The sequence below is a fragment of the Sceloporus occidentalis genome, unplaced genomic scaffold, assembly GCF_023333645.1.
Source record: "Sceloporus occidentalis isolate IW3139 unplaced genomic scaffold, rSceOcc1.0.p SCAF_22, whole genome shotgun sequence".
Taxonomy (NCBI): Eukaryota; Metazoa; Chordata; class Lepidosauria; order Squamata; family Phrynosomatidae; genus Sceloporus; species Sceloporus occidentalis.
The window spans coordinates 74,274-91,144 of NW_028317002.1; the positions used below are offsets into that span (position 1 = coordinate 74,274).

General features: G+C 37.4%; 1 protein-coding gene across 1 annotated transcript in view; it reads right to left on the reverse strand.

Annotated features, from left to right (window-relative positions):
• The window catches only part of LOC149300863 (target of Nesh-SH3-like), a 171,001-nt gene that overhangs the window by 60,871 nt on the left and 93,259 nt on the right, over nt 1–16,871 (reverse strand). The window contains exons 11-17 of the mRNA XM_089484449.1: nt 15,940–16,008; nt 11,624–11,692; nt 10,985–11,065; nt 8,752–8,856; nt 4,119–4,187; nt 2,949–3,014; nt 2,153–2,206 (exon numbers count right to left, since the gene is read on the reverse strand). Coding sequence (XP_089340575.1) covers nt 2,153–2,206; nt 2,949–3,014; nt 4,119–4,187; nt 8,752–8,856; nt 10,985–11,065; nt 11,624–11,692; nt 15,940–16,008 — 513 coding nt within the window. The remainder of the gene's footprint in view (nt 1–2,152; nt 2,207–2,948; nt 3,015–4,118; nt 4,188–8,751; nt 8,857–10,984; nt 11,066–11,623; nt 11,693–15,939; nt 16,009–16,871) is intronic.

Here is a 16,871-nt window from a genome sequence, read left to right on the forward strand (position 1 = left end):
GCAACACTTGCAAAACAACTCACAGATTTACTAAAGTCAACTCATATTACCACTCTCAAAACGAATATAAAAAGACTTGCACACACTTGCAGAAGATGCCAGTGGATAGTGAGCAGAGGGGTTCCAAGTCCAACTCACATTTAGCAATTTCGCAAGAACGTGGTAAAAGTGGGTCAACAGGCAGGAACGTGGCCATTGGTTACTATTGTGACTTATTGCTTTGCACTACAACTACTGTATATACACAACACAGAGTATGTATTCAATCACACGCTTAAACAAAACCACACATTTACAAACACAAATGACAATTTGTACAAAGAAAAGTTAACAGGTACATTTTAAATTTGTGTACACACACAACCTAGAATACTCCAGGACACGTAATAAATAAGAAATGTGGGTTACCATGAGTGGTATGGGGATGTTCCAAGCTGGATTTTGTAGTAGAGATGTAAATAGGAAGCTTCCTATTGGCAACTAAAGGCAAACATTACTGTTTTGCAGTATATGTCAATTACGCACAAACGAATGTGCCATGAATTAACAATGAATGGTAGTGAAGCAAATAGCATCATATTCAAAAGAAAAAGCAAACAATCAATACATAGACATTAAGCGTGAAAGAATTAACTCTGAGAGAACTACTTAATTAAACATGCCATTAAATTCCAATTGCCTTATTTTTGGTGCAATTATTCTGGAATGAATGCTTGAATGGCCATTTTGCGTGACATATAAGGGTAGTCAATAAGCGCGTTTCTGTAATTAAATCATGGCGGCAAGTCTATGCCTTTGAGGATTCACAAACCTGGACTACAGCTTTGTATGTGTCTACTTGGCCTTGTTTGTATACAACCTTTTTAAACCTACCAAAGATATCTGTATTGTATACAAGTTTGGAACAAAAAAAAGCATCGACCTATGCATTTAATCGAATAAAAGAAGAGTCAAGCGTGACAGCCAACACACAGCCTTAACATAATGAGATGTATGATGTGATCGTGACAGACAGACTGCTTTTACCCGTAGTCATCCTGTGCAATTTGACTAGTACGTGAGTGCTCTCTTGTGGAACATCTGTTGTTAATGGATGCCTACCTGCTGAAAAAGTCATCACTATATCAAAATATGTAAACAGAAACCTATGCTTGAGTTTGAATATCAATAAATCTAGTAAATAAGGTCAAAGACAATTTTTACTGTATGGAGAGAACCCAGAAGACTGGATTAGACATATCACAAAGGACAAAAAGTAAATATATATATTAAGATACTACGGGCTTGTTTAAAGTTAAAGTTTGCAAAAGATTTCCTAGTGGGATTATTTCAACAAGAACCAGTGATACAAAAGCTAATTACTTTACTGGTTTCCAATGATCTAACACAAACATTACCGGGTATGGGGCTTGCAGTGGCAGTAGTTCTCTTCAATATTATATCTAAAGCAAAACATTACGTTAGTACAGCAACGTAAATAGTACATGGCTCAAAACTAACATGATCCTCTATATTACTGTATATGTACCATATGTATTATAAGAAGCGCTGTTGGTGGAGCTATATATATAAACGATAAGAATAACAATAATTTTTTAGTCAACCTAATTCTAGGAGAAGGTATACACAGCAAAACACCACTGCTTACAGATGCACAATATCAATCACAATAATGTGCCTATGATACAAAATGCATCACAACCATCAGCAAATAAATAAAGTATGCAGATGATCCTAGCGCCTCTCTCACAACAGATGGCAGGTGCAGGCAAGTGATACCCTGCTCCATATCCTTACTGTAACTACATCCCCTCGGGGGATCTATCTTTTATGTAGACTAGTAAAGTTTAAAGAAGTGTCAGAAACACCTAAAACTCCGCAGAAGAGACATCTGAGGTTCTGAAACTTTATACATCTTTACATCAATTTCTTTGTTGGCAAAATAAAAGGTATGAACTTTAAGTAAATAATCAATTTCTCTTGGGCTACTGCTATACAGCTGTATCTTTTTTACTGATCAAGATGAAGCACTGAAGCAATGGAGCACTATGGCATGAAACACAATCCTCTGACACAGTAGTTAGCATGATTACTCTTAGAGCTGAGCAGAGATCTCAAGCAAAGATGACAGTAAGCCTGACACAGAATTTACCTTCTAAAGTGCTTGCTTGTCCTAGAGTGGCAGTAGACATTGTTGTCGTAACACCTAAAGCAGAAAGTTAAGAAAGCCACGGTATCTTTATTTATTCAGCTGATGCAGCCATTGACATAAACTACAACCAGTAAAACAAATTATTGAATTTTATGGTTTTACATATCAGGACATAACAACAATCATCTGTTGCTTAGCAGATGTAAAAATTAGGTGAATACAACCTCAGATGAAAAACAACACATGACATATTACACTGTGTCATGATTTATTCAACAAGAATAAAGCCAAAATGGAGAAGCCATGTGTGAAAAACGAAGTACACCCTTACTGCTTCCATAGGAATTAAGATGCTAAGTAGCAGACATGTGCTGCTAACCAAATGCCCTTGATTAATTGATCATCAGATGATTGTTATTATGTCCTGATATTTAAAACCATATAATTCAAAGAAGGTGCACTATAGTTTTCACACGACTGTATGTGTTTACATATAAGGTTCTTTATCACACACACCAACAAGGTCAAAAGCTAACCTTGTGGGGTCTCTCTCCTGTAGGAAACAACCAACCAACAAGTTGGTGATTCTAGTTTTGTGGCTAAAACGTTTACAGAATGGAAATACAGCGCTTTTTGTACCAACTAGCAGGTACCTCTAGTTAGATTCCTTTCGCACCAGGTACACTTTTTGATCTATGAATTACCACAGAAGACAAGCTACAACAGTCAGTTAATTAATGTGCACAGGTAACAGGGTTACATTAATAAACGTAACATTGTGCATGCTGTGGTTTACCTAATGTTGTTATCTGTGTTTTGAGAGGTATATCAGTAGTCACTTCTGGAGGCACTGGAAGAATCCCTGATAAAAAAGTAATCAATGAATCCAAAAAATGCTTAACAAAAAGCAAAATCCTTTGGATTGGTATGGTAGAAACATAGCTATTTAAGTGGACCTATTATTCCCAAATACACAGGTGAAAAGGTACTGTGCACATCAGGCAATGCGTAACATTTTATGCATACGTTATGCTAGTGAAATCACTAATAAATGCAACGTGTAATGCTTTGAAAATTAAATCTTTTTATACATAGTAAAGTAACAAGAATTGGAAGTCTAATTAGAAGGTTTTCCTCACAACCTCACAATAGATGTACATCTCCTTTCAAAGCCATATGAGAGTGTCACACATTTTTTTTCATAAACATTCTGATACATAATCACATCTCCAAAATAAACACCTACAGTTGTGCTAAATGTATCATGCTAAATGTATCATGCTATCCTTAGTTTGAGTAGATATGTTATGAGACCAGAAAAGTCTCCCAAAGACCCCCAAAGTAATGCTCTGTTCTCTATCTGGTATAAAACATGACAAATCTATTCAATGCCACTTTTCTCACCAAACAAATTTCAAATATACACGAAAAACACACAGCATTAAAGCAATATCAAAGTTACAAACAATCTCAGGGACTATAGTTATATGGTTTATTAAATGAGCAATGAACAAGTTTTGGGTTTTGTTGATCTGCCTAGCCAAATATACCAAGAGCGATTGCCCTAAAACATTAAGTAAGGTCCACAATGTCTAATTCTGGTCTAAAGGATCAACTTGATTTAAGGCAACCAGAAGAACAAGTGAATACTTAACATTATTCTTAGAGAAAATGTATATGTTTCTCTTGTCTTTTCCTTTCCTGTCTATTCTAGATTGTGTCTGATGACATGTTCTCAACAAGCATGACTTATTTGGCTTCTGGAAAAATACATTAATCATACAATATATAAAAATATGTCTGTTAAAGACATGAGGTTTTTAAAAAATAGATTGTAAGCTTGTAACAGCCTCTTTAGAACATATGTGGGGGGAAGGGATATTGGAGATAAAAAGCAGTATTTTGCCATTCTTGGCCCAATATTTGGCCAAATGGCTCAAGAGCATCACAGACAAGCTCTCTTTACCTATGGTTGTCTTTTTCAAAGGTACATAAGTACTTATTTGTGGTACATCAGTGGCACCTGGATACACACCTGTCAAAAAAGTTAATAGTTAATAAATAAAATATGATATAAGCATACAGAGCAAAACGGGTTGTGCTTGGTCTCATTGCTGTTTACAAAATATTTTAAAGAATAATATTTTTTGTTTTCACATATGAACCATCTATGTTTTCTAATTTAATTCAATGCTTTTACTTTGCAGAATTATTTACTTTTTGTGACATTTACTGATCACTATTTTACTGTATTAAGCATTTTTAATATTTTTGTATTACCAAAGTAATATTTATTATTGTATGTTTCTTAACTATACGAAAATGTAAAAAATAGCACACAGAAGTACAAATTAATATATCGCCCTAATTAAGGTTTTCAGAGGTAATGGTATTTCATGACAATGTAAACAAAGATAAATGTGTTACCAGATGCAATTTGTGGGACAGTCATTGCCCGTTGGGATGGAGTGTGCAGTCTTTCATTTGCTACAAAATAATTGGAATTTTAGCCTTATTTAGCGCAAGAACAGCAAGTGGAACGATATATGGTGGATGAATTTTTATACAATGATTTAAGTATGCGAACCAATGATGAATCACACATAATGGGGTGTGTCTACAAGCATGATTGGAAGCTGCATAAGTTAAGCAACAAATACAGGTTGGGAGCATTAGCTACAAGGTTAGATATTACTGAATAGATAAGGCTGCTTAATGTAGCCCTGGCTACAGATGCTAATAGAGTAGAAAGACAGAGTGGAAGCAGCTGGATGCTGAGTGACTGGACCTATTGAGAAGACGTAATTACCCAGTACAGTCTTTGGCGGCGCAGTGGAAGGTCCCCTTGTAAGAGGAACAGGTGCGACTGATGGGAATGCTGTTAGAAGAAAAACGGTACATTTCTTAGCAGGATAAGACATATCAGTAAAATAAAGATTACAAAAATGAATATTGAGTGTGCTATACAATGTATAGCATTGGCAGACTAAGGCAAACTGATACATTAGATGGGGAGGGTCCTGATCCCAAGCTTACAATCTCGAATGGGATGAGGGCAAACATAAGAAATAGAGAAAGGTGAGAGGTAGTGTGGTGGTTGTATCAGGGACATTTTAGCAACTAAAGAAGGTATGCTTCTCTGAAGAAGTGGGTTTTGAGATGTTTCTTGAATGTTAAGATGGAGGGTGAAAGCTAAAGGTTTGGCGGAAGTAGATTCCAACACGAGTGAAGTCTTGTAGACAGGAAAAGGAAGAGGTACAACAACTAACTCTTCTGGGAAGAGGATTTTGGGGTGTTTCTGTGGGAATTTTTGCCCGTTTATCCAGCAGAGCAAGTAACGGTAAGCCTTTCACAAATCAGCATACCTGGGTTTGACCTGGAGATTGCCGGGTGAGCGGTGCTCATCCGGTTCTCGGGGTCAAGACCCGGATCCTCCAGGTCGCGGTAGCTCCCCACCCATTTTTCCTTTAAATGGGGGTGTTTCCTGCTGCCGTCAGCGGGAACGCCCCCGATGTCAGCGGGAACTCTCATTAACGTCAGCGGGACCGCCCCCGATGTCAGCGGGAACTCCCCCGACGTCAGAGTGCAGTCCTGGCCGCGTCCCGCAAGGGAAGGCTCTGGGTAGTCGGAGCCCAGAAGTTCCCAGGTATGCAAATCAGTTCTATAGCTGCCTTTACTATGGCTTCCTTTACTATAATTAAAATCAGGCTTGAGCAACAACAATCCCTCTGTGTTATTATATTACAATTCCCACAATCACAAGTGTTTTTAATAGCTAAGGACCACTAGAGTGCTGTTGATTTTCTCAAACACCAGTTGCTTGTGAATACAGCACCAAAGGATTTCTTAGTAGAACTCAGAACTCTAGATGAGACAATTTAACACTACATTAATTTTAAAGCACCTCAAAACCAATAACAAACGCAAAGACAACTTTAGTTACTTTGTACAGCGCTATGGAATATGATGGTGCTATAGAAAACAAATAATAATAATAATAATAATAATAATAATAATAATAAAGATGTTCACTTATTCCTCATGTCTTATATTCATTTTGAACAGCCTATGTATTTTTAGCCATGATATTTTGAGATTATACAATTTTCTTTATTTGCAGTATTTAATAAAAAAGTATTACACTTTAGCAAGTTGTAGATGGTAATAAAACTAATACTAGTTTTCTATAAAGGAAATAATGCGCCTTTAGGCAGAAGGTAGAAATGGAGAAATGTACTGCAGGGTTTGCAGGGGATTTGCGATTTCAGATCACTGCTTATGCTATGAAAGGCCGGACATTGCCAAGTTTCTCCTGCAAGAAGGGCTGGCCCTGCATAATGCATAATTCCCACTAATAAAGTCCCACTATAATGGATAATATAGGGTATTTGCAATAGTGAGACCCGCGTTGTTCATCATGTCCACTGAAGGGAGCATGACATGTGCTATTGGTTACAGATATGCAGAATCATTTATACCTCTTTCAGGAAAGCCAAAACTTAGAGAAAAATAACAAAATTAATAAAAAATAAGAAAAAAAAAAAGAGTGGATACTTCCATTGGCACTTTTATTCCACAAACAGCAGTGGGTCTTGGCATGGATACTGAACAGTTTAATGTAACTGCCAAAAAGAGAATATACTAAGTTCCATAAAGTGCTAAACTAGAGTTTTTTTCCACAGCCAAGCAAGGCATTCACAAAAGGGTTTTTATTAGAAATGGAGGTGGGCAGAGAATGTTGGTGTGTTGAGCCTATTCAATGAAACCAACAGTGACACTTAAGCTAAGCTATGATTACCCGGCTTAATTTGTGGTTGCTCCATGCTGGAAAACATCTTAGAGAGATTTATTTTAGTGGGATCTAAAACATGTTTGTTACGGAAACATACTTGTATCTGATTTATATTAACCCGCTCAATGTAATAATGCAACCGGCCAAAAAACAATAGAACATTTTAAGATGTCTACACTAACAAGAACATACAAGAACACAATGCACAATGCTCTATCCAGCTACAAAGTCTGTGAATTAGAGCATGAAGTGATGCTTTGTAAACTTTTTTTTATACCCAAAACTTTAAAGAAGTTGTATTATTAAATGTGTACAAATGTCTAAGCACTGAGAGTTTTTAATAAAAGGTTATTCTGGTTGGAGAAGTGACCTTGTTACCATAGTAACCAGTGCAATCGTCCAATCAGCATGATTATTCAGTTGGTTGCTAAGGTAATAGGGCTGCTTTTCAGACATTGCACCCGAATCACTTTTCATATACTATGTATTCTTCAGAGAAAAAGATTTCATCAGATCTAACATGCTGCCAGCCAGTATCTCAAATGCCACAATTAACGACTATATTTCGGAACAATGCGGTTCAATAAAAATATAGAATCTGACAGCAGATAAGAACCAGTTGGCACCTCTAATCTCCCCTATACAGTCCTCGGTCTTGTCTTAACCTCTACCACTTCTGCTGGGAGGCTCTTCCACTTATCTACCACCTTCTCAGTGATATAAAACTTCCTAAAATTGCATGTACGCCTCTGACCTTCTAGTTTTAGACTATGACCTTTTTATCCTAACATTTCTCCAGCTCAGCAGATAGCTGGCTGGATACCACAAGATCAGTAAAAAGAAATATTAAGCATGTATTCTTAAAAAAGAACTGAATATGCTCTATTCAGTTGCCAGGTGTTTCCCAAAACACATTTTAGAATGAATGGAACTTTTGCAAAGTGGAAAACCAGAATACTGTTTACTTAAGATATAAAAGTAAAGTATTTAAATCTATTGCATTCTAAAAAGCTACCACGCGAAAACAGCAACTTAAGGAGTTAACAAACTTATTGAAAACTTTCTTTAGTAAATGACAAAAAAGTGATGGTGTGTAATGTACAATATGAAGCTGTACTTTGAATAAGTAAGATGTCCAATGTGCCTACAGAAAGAGTATCTTTTATAAAATATTTCTCTCATGTCAGATATCCCTTGCCAGAATTTATTCCCCCATAGAAAGTTCCTCTCGGGAAAAGTCACAACAGCCAACATTTCTGTTCTAAAAAGCCAATCAAGTGCATCATGATTATTGTTTCTCACGATTACATCTATAAAAAGATTGTTTTAAAAAGAATAGAGAGATATAAAAAAAAACGACGATGAAGAGCAGTTGGATGAAAATACAATTTCTGTTCTTAACCTATAACTTATTAAGAGACTATGAGAACCCTGCTTTATATTATTCAATGTTTCCTCTGAAGGGTCAATTGTGGACAGAAATCCCATGGAAGAAAGCTAAGTGTTTCTGGCATGTTATCAGTGTATCTTCCTAAAGATGAAACAAATATTTAGTATTATATAATAAAGCGAATGAGAGAAACAAACAACAACAAAAAGACTAAACGCTATAAAAAGAACTCTGTATAAGAAGCACATACTCAAGCAAACTGTTATATAGAACCCTATACATTTTATATAACCACCTTATTGTAATCTATCTATCTATCTATCTATCTATCTATCTATCTATTCCAGTAGTTGATACAACTAGTACACTGTATAATTATACACATGTAGCAAGTAGTAAGTGTAGAACTATTATTACCCGAGGTTGTTGCCCGGGACTGTTCATCAGTATAAGATGGTTCAGTTGATACAATAGGAAGAGGTATATATGGATGTGTTACTGTAGGGAAAAAGGAGGTTGATGCTTCAAACATAAGATAAAAAAAATAATACATTGCCATATTCTGTGAGATCTTACAACACACAACTGATGAAACATATACAAATAAGCGTTTTTTGTCCACAATACTCCATGTTGAGGACTATCTATTCGCTCAGCACAAAGCTGTAAATAGTATCAGACTAACCATGTGTGTTGGACACCGATGTAACAAACATTAAGCAAAACTACTGATGAATGAATGTTTGTTTCATGCATTTATTTTTTTTCTGGATAAAATAAAATTACAAATATGGTATAAAATGAATACGACATAACAGGGGAAAAGTTTGGCAGCTAGAAACCTATTGTTCTGCACATCAACACAAACGTAAGCACACAAGTAACAGGATTAGTTAAGGCCAAGCAAAATAAAAAGAGAAAAGAATGGTGATAAAAATATAATCGTTTGTGACATGATTTGTTTTAAAAGGAAAAAAATATGTTTCCATTTTTTCCCCCAAATTTTAAATGAAGGGATAAAAGTGGTAAGTAAATCATTTAGTTTTGGTTTAGTTGTGGTTTCTTTGGAATGCTATAATATTTTGCTGAATGGGAGTCTTGTTATTGTCATACAACATGATTAGAAACATGAAAGTTCATTGTTTTTCTCTTTTTGTCTAGATCTGAATACAATGCAAACTGTCAGATGCTGGTAATTATGCATTCAGGCAATATACTCCTTGCCTGTGACACAAGAAGAGCTTTAACCAAACTTGGTAGGATATCCCACTATAGAGGCAATAGACATCTGGACAACTCAAGCCCCTAAGTACTCCACAAATTCGCTATTCATTGAGAATCTTTAAGCCTCATTAAGTAAAGTAGCCACAGGAACTAAATTCAGATGGTCACGTTTAGTTAAAAACAAGATGGTGGCAAGGTTTCCCTTGGCCTGAACAACATAGGGCACCTGCCAATACAACCATATCAAACCCATATAGCTCTGTAGCTAGGTTAGACCCAAGAACACGTTGTCCCAAAGATGCCCCGAAATGTGTCTTAATGAATACATAGAAAAAACAATCCTTAAAAAATTATGATATCAGGTCACCTTGTTCAATGACAGTGCTGGGTTTCTACTGAGCTCACTTAAGCAGAAGATGAAACTGAAATAAGAGGCAGTCATAACTAGTAGACTTGTCCATCCAGATTCATATGAATAGCAAATTTACCGAATTTTAGTAAATTCTCCGATTCGTACAAAGCCCTGAATGCGAAGCCAGACCCTCATGAATCAGACAAAAACTAAGCAAAAACTCAGAATTTTCACCTGAAATTTGTAGGTCCACATTCACCCCCACTCTCACTTACTCATGCTAACACACAAACTCTCACGCTAATATACACACTTGCAAACGCACTCATGCTAGCACACACTTACACACACACACACACACACCTTTGTACACGTACACATGCTAATATATACAAACACATGCTAACACAGACATACACACTCATGCATCCATACGTACTCACTCACTCTCTTGCTCCATTAATATTTCTTTCATTCTCTCCCTCCCCTCACTCCCTTACCTTCCCAGAGGCTTCTTTCTCATGACCCTGCTGCATTCCTGCTTCCACGCATGGGCCTGCTGCAGTCCAGCCCAGGTCAGACTGTCCCTTTTTTGACAGTCTTGGAGCTAGATGGGGGGCAACTGCCCCCGCGCCAGCCCACCCCTGGACTGACCACCACCTTCAGACTATGTATCAACGTATGTGGTAAACCAGATTTACTAGCAGGGTATTATGGTTAGCGTGTTCAAAGAAAACTAAACAAACTGGCTACCAGCAACTAGAACAGATAATTTAAACGAGAAGACTTAAGCAAAGTCTATAAATAAATAAGTGCTACAGAAAGAAATTGCAGCATGCACAACTACAAGCTGGCAATAGCTGGCGAGATCATTGGCTGGTAAAATATTTTCTAAAAGGAGAACAATGGTAAAGAGTCATGAGAGGGTAAAAAGAGCACATTTCTGTGGAATGCAACAAATGCAGCTGGTAGAATGGCAAAGTTCAGTTATGGGTTCCTAGAAAGAGAAATCGCACTGTCTAATGATTTGGCTGCTTAAGAAAAAATGAGACAGAAATACAAAGAAAGTGTTACCCATGGTTGCTCGGACCCATTCTAGAGTACCAACTGATGAATCAGGTGTGAAAGACTCCACAACAGGTTGACTTGTTACTGCTATCAGAAATGTAAAATTGGAAAGATGGTATTTAATACATTAGGACAGTTTTTATATAATTTCATTTTTCCTGTAATAAATATGGAACATTGCAAATTTTCAATTAGATTCCGAAAAAAAGTGCAGGAAAATGTAAGTTACCTGTGAAGAAAAACAATGCTTACAAATATGAGCAAATACTTATTTTTAGAAAGGCCTTTATTTATTGAAGGGATTAAACCATAGATTACTTATGTGGACAAAAAAAGACATTTGTTTATCCATATATAAGGTACAACACATAAATCATAAACACAGAAAAATAAAGCAAGTTCTGGTTAGCGTTCACCCAAAAATTACTTACTCGAATCAAGAAATGTAAAATTACAGTATTAAGAAAGGGCATTGCACACAGAAACAGCATTTTTAATGCCAGTGAGGTTAATAGTTGGGAAACAAGGGTCATGTCAAATGTCATCTAAAAGGGTTAATCAACTTTAGAACTATCTAAGACAGGAATGAAGGGCACAAGAAAAAAAATAAATAAATAGAAATAATTTTGTGTGATCTAACATTACCTGCTTCAGGGTATTCAACATCAGGTTTTTCCGTTTTGGCAACTGGAGGAGGCTCCGTAAATTTGAAGACTAAAAGAAAAAGACAGAAATTACAGATTTACATTAAATTCCACTTATTCTCCTCATGGGATCAGCAATTCTTGGATTTGTATAAATTATTTTCACAGAAGAACAGGAGGAATACATAAATAATTGTTATGCCAGGCAGTTCATATAATCAGAAAAAGAAATAACTGTCAGAAAACATTAAATACACCAATAGGAACACTTTTTCCACGCTGGCCATTCATCCTAAACCATGTGTAATTCCTTGAAAATATTTAAATAAAAAAAAGTAAATCTGTCAACGCAGGAATGTGTTACTCATCAGCAATCCTGAAATAGAGTTTTCAGCAAGTAATGATAACAACATGTGTGTGATTCCTTCAGCAGGATCTATGCAAAAGTGAAAATTTTCTAGGTGTATTTACACCTTCCTAATAGATTTAGATTTAACAGATGTAGGACCCACACATAAATGTGGGTTCTACACACATATTCTGGTAGCACATGTACAAGAAAAGCAACACACTCGGGTCAATTCATCAAATAGTGAGTTTGCGGATTGGAAAATTTCACAATTATTACCAAATTGTCAGACTACAGAAAATCTGCACATCAAGCTGCTTAATAGCATAAACATATGCATAAAGCAGATGATGCCACTTATTAGATTTTATGTACTTATTGTGTTACAAGATGTCCCCTTACACTAGTGGCAAGCACATGGGAAGATCTCATGACTGGGACTCTAAGGCCAGTGGCGTGTGGCCCCCTGCACGGTGAAGCCCTGGATTTTTCAGTTTAGATCTAGCTGCCAAAAGGGTTGATGGTGGAACTATTCTGAGCTTAGGACCATATTAACAATATATCGGATGCCTCAGTTGATAGTCTTAGGGTTGCAAGAGTGTTCAAGAGTGGTTCTATATTTTAGGGGTCCTAGGTAAAAAAAAGTTTGATGGGTCCCATCTTAAGTACAAGTCATAAAAAACATAATTAAACTACAGGGTGTCCAATAAGTCTGAAACATAACAATCTGACTTACAGAGACAACAGGTGAGGACTTATGAGAAACCCTGCAAACTCAGAACTTTACATACAGCGATATAAATTTAAGACAGACTGTGAAAATCCCATGTCCTGTGAGGAGGCCCCAAACAGATGCTTAAGCTGCTTGTATAGTAATGCTACCTCTGGGAGCATTGAATCTAACTCCTTGAGAGGACAATGTTAGAATCCGGTGGCAATTTAAAAGTAAACTACTGATCACATTTAACGGCTTCACTGAGGAAGATGTAAAAGAGTGATCTTTCAGTTCTCACAAGGGTAAAAAAAGTCAACATTATTGGAATTTCCCATACTACTCTATTTTCACAAATAGTGGCTAATACACTGAACACCATATGTACAAAATTGATTATTATAGGAAATGGCAGATAAATGGACTTGTAATTTGTGAACTGCAAATGCAATCTAAGAAACATCTGTGGAAATGTCAAGTTATTTGCTTCACGTTCTGTTAAATAAAACTACTTTGATTACTCATTATGATCATGTTTGCGCAAACCCAGTAGTTGACTCACAGATCTGTGACTTGCCCTTTAGTCCAAAGTGGCGCTATCCACAGAACAATGAAACAATAGATAAGAAGAACTTTCAAATAATAAGCTTTTGTTTCACCAAGATAATTGCAAAGAGTGGGCTTTCAAGACAGTGGAAATATGGTAATCAGCTACCTTCTGGTTTCATCAATCCTACTACATGATTAACAATGCCACATACCAGCGCAATGCATAAGAAAGCCTACGCCAAACCATAGCACTAAAAGCATGACGACCACCAAGTCATCAAAGAAAAAGATAACCAATTCTTAGACATTCTGCTCCAGCTTTATCAAGATCTCCTATTTAATATCAAGCTCTCCTGTTTATTAACATATTTTACACTTAAAAATATTAAAAGACGTTTTCTGATCTCCTTTACAAAAAAAAAATGACAAAACATTCCATTCTCCCCAAATAATTTAATTTAAACCCTATTTAACACATATTTTGTGAAGCACTGCAGGGAAGTTCTGGTGACGAAGCTATATTTAGACACAATCTTTTGCCGCAAGTGTCTTTCACGCAGGGTATATAGGGGATTACTTTAATTCCAATCATTTCAGGAAATAAGCCAACATAAACAAAATTTGATTGCGATACAAAATCTGATCTTTTAAAATAATAAGAAAATACACATATTCCTATATATTTCATTTTGCCTGTTTAGAAAGAATGATTAAAGTACATATGATTGAAATTATAATTGATTGTTCTTCATGACATCCTTGGTTTAAGAACCGGGTTTGGATAAGCTATTATTAAAATGAACATGGGGCCAGGGAATAGAAGAAAGTACCGTATCACATGCCAAAGTTGTCCCAGCTGTGGAGAAAATGAGGGAAAAATATATCAACGCTGAAATGTTGCCATCATGGACATCCTCCAACAGAGCATCATCCCGTGACAGGGAGAGCTAAGTAAACAATTAAAGCCTTGCTGCAGTGTCTATCAACCTTACTGATCTAATATCCCTGATTTATTGTGTTCAAAGACCTGTGGTGTGACCTGCCTCTCCACAGGCAGAAACAAGATGGAAAACACTTGTAACTTGTAACAGTAACTGCAGTCCTGTCTCAACCCACTGCCCCTGCTCAGCGGCGCAAGAATAAGAAGGAGTTCTTCAATCCATTGTGCATATGATTACTAAATGTTGCAGTCTATTTTGCGTATTTTCATTGGTTCTTTTAGGGGATGTTATAGAATAAGTAATTTAGATGAACGGCGCCTTAACTGTGTATCTGTCTAACTAGTTGATGATAGGTACTAGTGCTGTCATCAGGAATCTTGGGGCCCAGTATGGATGTATGTGTTTCTACCTCCCATTAGAGTCACAAACACTCCCATGTTCTCTGAGACTACTTCTTTTTTTCTCAGTCTCCTATTTCCATTTTCCTGTCTGCACCTATCCATACCCCTCAATGCGTGGCTGCTGTCTCTATTCACAATAAGTTAAGGTATACAATGATGGAATGAGGTCTCCAACCCCTCTACCTTCCTTCTTATTGCCTCCCTAACCCCACAGTGTCTTTACCCTTCTGCCTCTATCCCAGACAGTGTCCACACCCTTCTACCCCCTCCAGTCTCCATACCCATCTGCCCACCCTCTCTCCAGTGCCCATCCCTCTCTTGCTAATACATCTTGGTCCCCATCACCCTTCTGCACTCACCTCTTGCTTATCATGGGCCCAGAGTGTAGCATAATGCCAATCAGCAAGAAGCACAAGGCCACTCTGCCGTCATGAGATGCATCTCATCCTTTTTGCTGTTGGTTCTACACATTGTACCCGGAACAATCGAGAATGGCAGGCAAATGTGGCCCAGGTTGGTGGCCCTTACAGGCGTATCAGCTGTACCTGCTGGTTGTGGCCCAGTAGAGCACACATGCAAATGAGGGTGAAAACAATATATATGATGAAATATGGTCCTGAAAATGTTCATTTAAAATTAACAAGAGCTGACTTAAAAAAGGCTCCTCGTGAAATCCTAATATCCTATTTAATGAGTAAAAGGAAGAACGCCAATAATGCAGTACCAAGGTAACATTACTGGATAAATGTAAAAAAGCACTGATAAATAGAGATGATATTGAAGTCTATGAATATTAAACACAATACCTCTCTGTCCCAATAAAGGGAAGTCCTTAAGTCAAGTGAGTGGTCCTACATAAAATTGTGATCTCTTGATGAGAGAGACTATGGCCAGGATTCACTATGAGCTAAAGTACCAATAAGCAAGACATTGGTGCACATCACACTCTATTAAGATTTTAACATTGCCTTGTGAATGATATGCCCTGTCAAAGAGACCTGTTATCTTTAACAGGTGGTACTATTGTCATTCATAAGAAACTATTTTATAATGCAATGTTAAGTTTTGCACCCCATCTCCCAATCCTAATGAATAAGGATCTGATGATGGAAGATAATCCCTCTTCAGGCTTCAAACAACTAGATTTGTGCCCTTATCAGAATGAATGTACTGTGATTGAAACATCATTTCCCTCGCCAATATAAGGCATTGTCCTCATTAGGCAGTGATGGCTATTATAACATACATCAACCAGCATTAGTGTTTAAATGATTTATCATTGTTATTAATTTGACAAAATCCTTCATTAATCAGTCTTGGTTAACCAAAGCTGTCCCTCGACAATGGCTTGCCTGTTATGTTTACCTGGTTTTGGCTTAGGAGTACGAGGTTTTGTTGTGGTTGTGAAAGGCTTCTTAGTTTCTTCCTTGTGAACTAAAACAACAAAAGATTGCATTGCAAATTTTAAAATTAATATTATTAACAGCTACATACAGTTAATCAACAGCTGAAGAGCACATAGCATCAGGGTTTAGTAGTGAATATTTCACCAAATGCTTCATAGGCACTAATACTTACCAGCTTGACCACAAGGGCCTGATGAGACCAAATTATTCACAGAGGAGATGGACGAGTTGGACCCCAGCCAGCTAAAACACACTGTTCCTATTAGTAATTGAGCCCTCTTGCGTGTCTGTAAGGGTCTTGCTTGGGCTAAGCTCAGCTTTTGCCATACCAGAGCTTGTTCATCCATCTCTGATAGGCACCAATTCCTTCTACAAACTCTTTGCTTCACCTTGCTCTGATTATATGTCTGGTGACAAAAGGGCTGTGTGTAGAATCTACTAGATCAGGTACAGATTAAACCAGGGGCGTCCAACATGCGGCCTGCGGAACCTCGAGGTGCGGCCCGCGTGAGATCGGCAGCCAGGATCACAAGATCCCTGCCGCTTACTTGTGGGAGGGTCTATTCTCTGCTCCAGTCCTGCCTCCTCTGTGGGGAGAACGAGGGAGGCCGCGCCCCCTGCTGAAGTCTGTGAGCAGCATCGAGAGCTGTAGAGCAGGTAAGGGGGTGGGGGAGGTTGTGTGAATGAGTATGCGTGATTGAGGGAATGATTCTGTGAATGAATGAATTTGTGTGTGTGTGATAGCATGGATGTGTAAGTGCTGGAACCTAGGCATGATGGGACTGTGATTGCTGTTAGCAATCACACTCCTATCATGCCAAGTCAGCCAGTACATGCTGAAACCTGGCTAGCTGCGCCACTTGTGTATTGATGCTGCCAGTAGTATGGGGT